General features: G+C 43.2%; 1 protein-coding gene across 1 annotated transcript; it reads left to right on the top strand.

Moving 5' to 3' along the window:
• The first annotated feature begins 23 nt into the window (after positions 1 to 23).
• Positions 24 to 9214, top strand: LOC308298219 (uncharacterized protein). The gene is made up of 4 exons (XM_080741780.1): positions 24 to 159; positions 2195 to 2585; positions 2984 to 3319; positions 8179 to 9214. The coding sequence occupies exons 2-4, from the start codon at positions 2250 to 2252 to the stop codon at positions 8326 to 8328; spliced, it is 822 nt and encodes a 273-aa protein (XP_080597906.1). The 5' UTR covers positions 24 to 159; positions 2195 to 2249; the 3' UTR covers positions 8329 to 9214.
• Positions 9215 to 10509: the final 1295 nt, after the last annotated feature.

Raw genomic sequence — 10509 nt, 5'->3', positions numbered from 1 at the left:
AGGCAGGGTCTGTGTGTGTGTGTGTGTGTGTGTGTGTGTGTGTGTGTGTGTGTGTGTGAGGGGTGTAACCTTAGCTCCAAGCACTGAGAATCCAGAGGGAGCGAGAGAGTGCGCACAGTTCACTGGCACTCATACACAAGCGCACACACAGGAGAGCAGGTAAGAGCTGTCTTTTTTTCCTCTCTCTTTTACTCTGTACATGTGCTCATCGTTACGTTTGTGGTGCTTTCAATTTAAATATGTGTATGTGCTATTTACAGTTAATATTCCTCTGAATGCTGTTATTTGGCACTCCAAATTATTCTCTTACAGTGTCTCTTACAGCTGTGACAAAGTTTCTATGTATGTATTAGTGAGTGATGTCTCCTTTAATGTGCTACCTGCCTGTTATCCTATTAGTCATGTAGTCATGTTGGTTTTCGATGTGTAGCCTTTGCACCACTAAATACTAACTGGTATTGTGATGGTGGACAGATTGGAGAGTGCTGATCTGTAGGGGTGTATATGGTAAAACCTCAATACACATTTTAATGTATTATAATGTAATAGACTTTACAGTATATAGTCTATTGTCTTTAAATATGATTATCTTAGACAGTAGAACAGTCTGGTCGATAAGTTTGGTCTGTCCGTTTCTTTAAAAGAGAGAAACTGTTGAATTAAAGTTGAGTGTATAAAGTATAGTTTAGTGCACTTGGTACGGGTATTGCTGTGGTACATTTCATTTCAGTGGACAATCCAATGAATTTAAACATCTAGCGGTTATGACAAGGTTTTATGTCAATTATTTATACTAGACCTTACCCGTTCAAAGATGTGTGCTCCAAAATATACTGTGCAGAGTGTGGGTTGTGGGGAAAGTTACTGTAACTGGTGCGTGCGTGAGAGCATCATGTAAGGAGCAGCTCATGGAGGAGTGTATATTTATTTACCCGTTGGAAGATGAGACACACATCAAACGCACCTGGTGAAAGCGTGAGAGAGAGAGAGAGAGATAGAGAGAGAGAGAGAGAGAGAGAGAGAGAGAGAGAGAGAGAGCACATTCCTAACTGTGAGAGAGGGAGCTGTTTGTGTGTGTGGGGCTACAGATCCCATGGCCTGGAGGAACAGACCGTAACCCTGGCAACAGACAGTAGAAAACGCTAATAAACAGCTTTAATTTGGGAGAAATGAAATTCGGGCTTCACAGTTATGTCAGGTGTGTTCATATGCTAATGGTGATGCGATTTCAGACCAATTGCTCCAGCCACTGAGGAGAAACGCTGTTACAGACGGACGGACGGACGGACAGACAGACATTCGCAAAATTATATGTTTGATATCGCAGTTTTAGGAGAGAGCGATTTCATGTCCACAAACATTGAGTGAAGTTTCTGTAGCCTTAGGATATCTGAATTATGTCAACAGATTAATGGTAATTTTCCTTTTTAACCACTGTTCGTCAAATAGTGAACATACTAACAAGATCTATACAAGTGACGTGTATTGAGCTTTGAACATCTGCTATTTTTTAAATGTTTTTTTTTTTTGCATATAATGACATCTGACAGACAGCTAGGAAATAGTTAAGCTCGTCATAGGTGACTTGAAGCATCAGGCTGACATTGACATGCAGAAGCTAAACACACTGATTGATGTTGGCACTTGGCAGCGGTGAACGGTTCGACAGGTTAAATGAACGTCAAAGTCCTCCCGTGTTGTGAGGTCATGTGTACAGTGTGTGTTTTGGAACATGCTGTCTTACTGTCTTCAGGACATAATGCTTATCTGCATATCCCTGATAACACTGACTCCAACCTGCTGCCACACACACACACACACACACACACACACACACACACACACACACACACAAGCGTACGCGCACGCACCCTCGCACGCACTTGTGTACACACACACAGTCACACAACAACACGCATTCAGCCTGCAGCATTCCTCTCCTCTCAGGAAGGGACTGATAAAGGAGATGACCTCCAGAGCATATGGCATTATCTCTCTTATCTACATGATGGTGTGTGTGTGTGTGTGTGTGTGTGTGTGTGTGTGTGTGTGTGTGTGTGTGTGTGTGTGTGTGTGTGTGTGTGTGTGTGTGTTTGTGAGATAGAGAGTGGGGATAGAGGTAGAGGTAGAGATAGAGTAGGCTATTAACAACATTAAACTAATATCTTGCCTTTTCTGTTTTTCTCCCTTTCAGCACACAAAACAAAAGACAAGAGTAGTCAGTGACACCAGAAGGCAGAACGGAAAAGATGGCGATCGGCAAGACCTCCAGGATGAGTTCGGTCCGGAGCTCCCTCCGGGCTCCCAAGTTCCTGGACAAGGCCAACGGCTTCTACGGACGCCTGGACGAGCCGGCCGGCGCAGAGCGGGGCGGCGAGGAGGAGAAGCAGAACAACACCACGAACGACAGCGGGCCGACAACAGCCCTGCACGGGCAAGGAGAGACGGGAGAGGCCCATATGGAGACCTGCTTTGACTTCAGCGAGGGGTTGATGGAAGACGACGGGGAGACGCTCCTCCGCAGGAAACCCAGCCGACGCAGCAGCAGGTGGAGACGCAGCTCCAGGAGGAAGCAGAAGGAGGAGGTAGGGTGATATAGTGATAAATATCGTGGAGACGATACAATGTCTCTACAATATGCCTTTTCATATTGTGTATATATCGTGACACAATGAGGGAGCCCCTTATTAAAAAACAATCCTGTTGAATTGTTAATACAGCCGATTCATTGCAGAATTCAAATTAAACCTGCATTTTGGTCTAAATCAGTAGTTCTCAAACTTTACAATGGCAAGGTCTCCCTCTTAACAGTATACAAATGAAACCAAATGGTCCATTTGGTTTCATTTGTATACTGTCAGAGTTACATACTTGTAAGGGTCAATTTAGACCTGTGATCGTGATAAGATTGTGTATTGTGAATCGTGATACAGCTTGGAAAAATACAGTGATATTGTATTTTTTTCATATTGCCCACCCCTAGGTGGAGGCCAAGCCCGAGGAGGAGAGCGGGCCCAACGCCGCCCCCGCCCCCGTCCTGGAGGTCACCGGGTCCGAGCTGGAGGAAGAAGCGGGGCTGGAGAAGACGAAGAAGGAGATGGAAGGAGAGGAGGGAGGGCGGGGACTATCGGAGGAAGTGGAAGTGGAAGTACACATCCACTTCCGGGAGGAAGAGGACGACCAGGTGCTCATAAGAGACAAGAAGAGAGGAAGAGAGGAGGAGGAAGGGGAGGAGGAGGAGGAGGAGAGGAGGATGAGGAGAGAGCAGCAGGAGGGGATGAAGGTGGTGAAGAGGAACACCGTGAAGAACTACCGCAAGGTGAGAGAGAGAGAGAAAGAGAAAACCACTTTCAACCTGGCATCCCTATTTTAGACACTTCTTAGGCCAGTATTTCTCAAACTTCTAAGGTCTCCCCTTAACTCTGACAGTGTACAAATGGAACCAAATGGACCTGTTAGGGTTCATTTGGTTCCATTTGTTACACTGTCAGAGTTACATACTAGTATGGGTCAATTTAGACCCCCATAAAGGAACCTACAGAGTCCCTGGAATCCACTTTGATAGCCATGGTCTTAGGCAAACTAGAAGATCTATGAGCTTGCAGAGCTTGTTCTGAGTTTGTAGATCTGTTATCTTTGCTAGAGTTAATCCTTTGTTTTCTAGAGCTTTAGGCCTATTTTATATGTTTACTTTGTAAACTTTTGACTGACATTCATTCCTTCACCTTATCCTACCCTTAATCTTAAGTGATCCAACCAGGCCAGCACTGTGTCCTGTGTCCCTGAGCAAGACACCTAACCCCTAATTACTCCCCCCTCCGCGCTCCTCTGTGGGCAGCACTCAGCTGGGTTAAGCTGAAACCTAAGTTCCCCATTGGGATAAATTAGGTGTCATTATTTTTTTTTTTTACCTTAACCCCAATCTGGAGAGATTACCTTAACCCTAACTAGTAAGACGCCTCAGTGCGACATGCGAATTCTTGGCCATCTGGCCAGTGATGTACAGTATATTGGACCAGTTACCCATATATGGAGATCCATGTATATCCATGTATCCGTATATGGAGATCCACTGTATATAGTACATCCCTTTTATGCCCATAAATGGCGATCCCTGTCTGAACCAGCCGCACAGATATGGGCTGTCTTGATCCATATATGGGCATTCCCATATGAAGTCCTGTTAGATATGGGCTTAATATTGATGACATCGGGGATCTCCATATATGGGCGCAAAAGGGATTCTGTTTTTGGTTCCCATGGAGATCCCTATCTGAACCAGCCACACAGATATGGGCCATGTCTTGGCCATCTGGCCAGTGATATATATCGATGAAATCAGGGATCTTCATATATGGGCATAAAAGGGATTCTGGGGAATACCCATATATGGACTTTTACATAGGTGACGTCACCTGTGACGTCACAGTGATGTGTCAAGGGAACCAACCCATAGACTGTAAAAATGTGACTTTTCTCATGGTAAACTGCGACCTTTGGTCACAACAAATAGATACCTAACCTAAACCCTTACCCTGACCTCACTAGCCCTAACCGACATATGCCTAACCTTAAGATAAGATAAGATAAGATAAAGCTTTATTGATCCTTGATCCCTTAAGGGTAATGTACTGTAGGTGTCATATAGTAAGAGTGAGCCCATAGCCTCGGGAACCCAGGCGTCTTTTTGGTTTGGTTTCAACCTTAACCATCTAACCCTTACCCTTAAATGTAACATGTACACATGCCTAAACCCTCACACTAACCTTATGAAACTTAAAATACAATTGGGAGCAAGTTTGTCCTCAATTAGACATGCGTCCTCAATCAACTTTCTAATGTAGCAACCACATACAGTACACACACGCACGCACGCACACACGCAAGCACACACACACGCACAGCAAGGAAATACTGTAGTGTACAAGGTGGAAACCTTGTATGTCCAAAATCCTTACTCTTCAGCATACATGGGCAACTGGCGGCCCGGGGGCCACATGCGGCCCCCACCTTCACTTAATGCGGCCCGCAGGTTAATATTGGAGTACTGATATATTATTGATTTCAGCTGTTACAATTCCAAACATGGAGAAAATGACCGGCTTTAATTAATTCAGTCTATATTAGTAGCTAAATGACTAGTATTAAAATGTTATTGTATTTTTTATGAACAATGTATTTATATTTAAGTTCATAAAGTTATTTTTGCTATGTATATGCATTGTGGCCCTCTGGAGTGAGTGTGAAAATGTAGTGGCCCTCTCCATCATCAAAGTTGCCCACCCCTGCTCTTCAGGAAGGATTGTAGTTATTATTTAGTCACAAACTCTTGTTAATATTTTTCATTGGTTCAATATTTATTTAAAACCCACTACTTCCAATTTCACTTATACATTTCTTTTCTTTTTTTTCTTTTCTTTTTTTTTTAATGCAAAAATAGGCCTTTTTTCAAGGGGAAACAATAACATAATGCCTCATTCACACTACAGATATATAGTTGAACGTTTTGCTTGCTTGGTCAATGTTATCTCAATGGAAACCAGCTTTAAAGCTTTCAAAGCTTTGTTCTGTGTATGTCCTGTATCTTTAAAGCTGGTTTCCATTGAGATAACATTGACCAAGCAAGCAAAACGTTCAACTATATATCTGCAGTGTGAATGCAGCATAACAAGTTTAAATATGGAGATTACAAGGTTTTCCGCCCGACAGCCACAATATTTAGCTTTACCCTGCCCTATTAAAGCTCAACCTAGCAGGATTACATAACAGATTAACTCTGAGCTAGCGGAACAGAGTGATGGCGTGACGTCCTCAGTCCAGTTTCACTACCTACGTTCCAAGAGTACAACTGTTTCCTCATGCCGTGCTGTATGCCAAGCTATTAGTCACCATGGAGACTTTTATACCCCCCCTAATAATAATTATATTCTCAGGGCCAAAGTACAGCCTGGTTTCTCCATGTCACCGACCCATTAGGTAATCCTTGATAGGAAGGTTTTCCTTTTTGTTCTACTTCATGTTTACAGACGATAAAGCAGTGTTGAACTTTGATAGAAGCTGGGCTTGCATGCACCATTGTACTTCATAGATTTCAGAACAGTCGCATTACTTGCATGGAGAGTTTTACATCAAGAAACAGACATTTTATTCACTCTTGTTCAATGGCAGTTCTGAAAATCAGCCGTTTATCACAAACATACACAAACAAAGCCAATTCCACCAAATTAAAATGATTTAGAAGGCTTTTTTACTTAATATCCTTGACAGGTATTCCTTAGTTAGTGACTCAAAGAAAAAAAGTACCAGATAAAGAATTATTATATACATATATACTCGTCTAAATGTTATATATTTTTGGAAGATATATGAACTTCTTTATTTATGTGTTAAAAACGTGTGATTTTTGTCCAAAACTATAACTTCAGGCATTGGCTGTTCAATGGATCCTAAGTAGTTATTATTTAGTCACAAGCTCATGTTAATACTTTTCATTGGTTCTATGCTTATAAAACCCACTGACACACATAACTGTTGATTGTGAGGTGACCTTACTTGCACAAAATTAAGAAATGCCCTCTTTGCTCCCATCGACGGGGTAGCCTACAACTGTCTTTTGGACAAATAAGCCCTTTGAACAACCTGTCTGTTGTGCAACTACTAGTCGCACGAATGCGCAAGCACACACCAGGGACGTGCTGGGCCCCTGATTCAGCCCGGGAAAAAGAGTTGGAGAGGCCGTCATTGCGCGCTATAGAGAGATCTCTCTCTATAGCACTGCTGCTACTCAAAGATTTGCCATTTCAGATCATGACAAGTGACAAGCCAGTGGGCCAATTACATGAATTAGGCCTTTATTTTGTTGTTGTTGGGTGGAAACCTTGTATGTCCAAAACCGTTTGTTTTGTATTTATCATTTTAAAAATGATTTAAACTAGTGAAAACAGCCGATCTACAAGCACACAACGCCTCGCACCGCGAGGTGTTGTGTGCTTGTAGATCTGCTGTTTTCACTACTTTTGTGCAACAGCCTTGTATGATGAAGCAAGGCTTTGCTTTGCAAAAACATTTATACATTTGAAACTTGGAGATACGAGGTTTCTGCCCGACAGTGACAATTTACTTTGTTGGCAGCCCAGCCCCCAAAATGGAACGAAGAAGCCGACATTTTATTTTTATTTTTTTCCTAAGCCTGGAATGAACCGGCCGTTCGGGAATTGTCCCGCTTTTCCCAATGGCCAGCATGTCCCTGCGCACACAATAGGTGTATAAGTCTGGTTTGAGTGGTTTCAACCGCATGTAATACTACCTGCTTCATGTAATTGCAGAGATTTTCGACTTCCAGTCCTTCCAAATGACCCCTCCTTCAACACACACACACACACACACACACACACACACACACACACACACACACACACACACACACACACACACACACACACACACACACACACAGCTCTATCGTCCCCTGTTCCCCCGCCCAGTATACCCACACCATAAACATTCCATTGCCCATTAACCAATCACCTCCTCAGTTTCACCAGCATTCCTTCTTGGGTTTATGTCTGACCTTCTATGAGGTTAGAGATCATTCCAAACACACAGTTCATTCATGAAATGCTAAATCCCCATTCGCAGCTGATCACTCGTATTTCTTACATATCGCCATTGTCGGGCAGAAACCTTGTATCTCCATATTTCATGTTTTTATATTTTATTATACCTTGTCGTATGACAATGTCACGCAAAAGTGGCGAAAACAGCTGATCTACAACCTCACGGTACAGCGCGATGAGTTGTGAGATTGGAGGTCTTTTTTTGAAAGACCCATATCACCCACATTGGCTATTTTTCGAGATTTGCTTTAGGGGGGAAAATAAGCGGACCAAGCATAGAGCCCTGTGGGACCCCGGTCACCTAAGTATTTAACACGATTGCAACATTTACTCGGCCATTACCACTTCTCTGAGGTTCTCAAAGCCCAAGGGTCCTTATGGGGGTATTTTTGAAACACAAATATTGTATGGGGGTTCCTGGCACAAGATATTTTCAGATGGGGTTCTGTGGCCGAATATGTACAGTATATTAATTTGACATGAAAAGGTTTTGAGAACCACTGCTCTATGTTGACGGTCCAGTTTCGAAATGACTAACCTTTGCCCTCTCGTTACCCATCAGGCCCTGGACCGAGCCTTCCGTCGAGGCTGGGAAGCCTTCGTCACCAACCTCCACAGCGTCACGCTCACGCCCGTCTCCTCGTCTTCGTCATCCTCGCCTTCGTCAAAGACAGAGCAACAGCACAATGCCGTTTTGGCAGAGTTCAGATAGAGCCAGACTGGACAATACTGTGGACAATATTCATCAATTTTAACAATCATAATTGTGTAGTAATAATCTCAGACATGGGCATGGTACTTCATAGATTTGTCCCGACTTGTCGTCTCCGTGTCTTGGAGATGCGCGTCATCTAAGGTCAGGGGCCTCTCCATCATCACAGATAAATATTTCTGGGGGACATGCTGACAGCATAATGATGTACTATACATATAATTCACCCAGAAAACTTCAGAGACACTGATTATTTGTGTGTGCCTTCATTTATCATTATAATGTTTATGGTCTCCAGCCATTGGTGCCAGTTTGCAGGATGCATGAGTCCTGCGTTGCTGTTGATTGCACATGGACCTGACTAAGGATGGGAGAAGCCCAGAAGGCCACTTTATGCTTTGAGCGACTTCGTTGCATCCGCGACATGTTGTGAGCTTGTAGGTTGGCTATTTCTGGCACACGATACAATTTTATGACTGAGCATAAATTAGGCTTTAAACTGTCTTGCTATTTTGCAACATTTCAGCCACTGTGAAGACCAATATTTCCTTGGGGTTTAGCACTATGAAACTGCTTTGCTGTTGATGTGTAACCCAGACGAACGGAAACTTCACTTGCTGCCGTTGGCGAGAGCTTTATGGTCGAAAGAAATTAATGATTGACTCGTTGATTCATGTTACAGCCGTGTTCTCCCATTCGACATGTTAATCAGTGCCATTTATAGCTCTGTCAGCTGGGTAATCAGTGATCAATAGGCGCTAATGAGCAGTGGTCGGAAGGAGACGATCTACTATAGCTCAGAGGTTCTCAAAGTGGGGTTCAGGGACCCTCTGGGTTCCTTTGAGTTGGTACTAAATGGACCCTTACAGGTCTGTTACTCTGAGAGCGTACAAATGGAACCAAATGGACCCTTACAGGTCCATTTGGTTCCATTTGTATGCTCTCAGAGTTATGGGGATCCTTGAAATGAAAACATTTGAGAACCACCGCTGTAGCGATAAATTCATGGAATCTCTATGTCTGTCCGTCTGTCTATCCTTCGCATATCTCGAGAACCGCTCATCAGTCCAGTGCTGAGTGTGAAGCCGATAGGATGAGCAGTTCTCCAGACTGCGGTTCTCGACAATGCTGCAAGCAGCAATAGCGGGAGCTAAGGAATCAGCCCGTGCATGTACTCCGAATAGGTACTGCATTAGTGTTTTAGTATTAGTGATTATGTCATGCATATGTGTGCACCCATGTACAGATGTACATAGTATTGTCCATGTTGACACACACATGCATTCTTATACACCCTTGTCGCTGGTAGACTTCCTCACTTTGGTTAAAGTTCTACCTTTCACTCGCTGTCCTTATGAAGGTCATCTAACCTGAATGGACTGGTGTGTGTGTGCGTGTGTGTGTGTGTGTGTGTGTGTGTGTGTGTGTGTGTGTGTGTGTGTGTGTGTGTGTGTGTGTGTGTGTGTGTGTGTGTGTGTGTGTGTGTGTGTGTGTGTGTGTGTGTGTGCGCGCGCGTGCGTGCGTGCGCGCGCGACTCCTGTGCGTTTGTGTGCGTGTGTGAGAGAGATTAGTCATGGATTGAGTGACGTATTATTTCCATATAAAGAGTTTGTAAACATATAACAAGGGACATGAAGACCCAAATGACAGTCCTGGCGATTGGTCAATTTATCAGTTACACACCTATTATATATTTAGAGTGTTTTCTCTCGCAGTGTTGAAGCCACTAACTGTTGAAGTAAGGGCTGAGCTGGTTGGAGTAGAATATTATAATGTCGTTTTATAATGCTGCTGTAATTTTGCATGTGTTAAAACAATTGTGTGCATTTTCTTTTAAATCTACCTTTTTTATATCCCAATCAATACTTTGTTGTTTACTATTCAGAAACAGTACTTTCATGACCAAATAAAAAAAAAATATGTTAAAGCTGGTTGTATTGTGTTCCGATGTTCAGTTGTTCAGCCAAACCTTTGCCAAATGGTGCAATGTGCAGCAGCCAGGCTTTCAACCAGAAGCAGGGATCCCATCATTATCCCCCAATTTCAGCCTGTTTAATTGGATTCCAATGTATTTTATTATTTTATTATAAAGTGCACCTGAAGATGTGCAGTTTTACATGTAAAACGTTTGCACCTTCTGTACAAGCGGAGGTTCCATTCTTCACACTGACATTTGATGTC

Source organism: Nannobrachium achirus, assembly GCF_963921795.1.
Source record: "Nannobrachium achirus genome assembly, chromosome: 14".
Classification (NCBI taxonomy): Eukaryota; Metazoa; Chordata; class Actinopteri; order Myctophiformes; family Myctophidae; genus Nannobrachium; species Nannobrachium achirus.
Note: the sequence above shows the minus strand (reverse complement) of the source record. Positions and strands in the feature narration are given on the sequence as shown.

Coding starts and splice junctions, on each gene's coding strand:
- LOC308298219 (XM_080741780.1), top strand. CDS start 2,250: ATGGCGATCGGCAAGACCTCCAGGATGAGTTCGGTCCGGAGCTCCCTC. Junction 2,586..2,983: donor GGAGGAAGCAGAAGGAGGAG/GTAGGGTGATAT, acceptor GCCCACCCCTAG/GTGGAGGCCAAGCCCGAGGA. Junction 3,320..8,178: donor CCGTGAAGAACTACCGCAAG/GTGAGAGAGAGA, acceptor GTTACCCATCAG/GCCCTGGACCGAGCCTTCCG.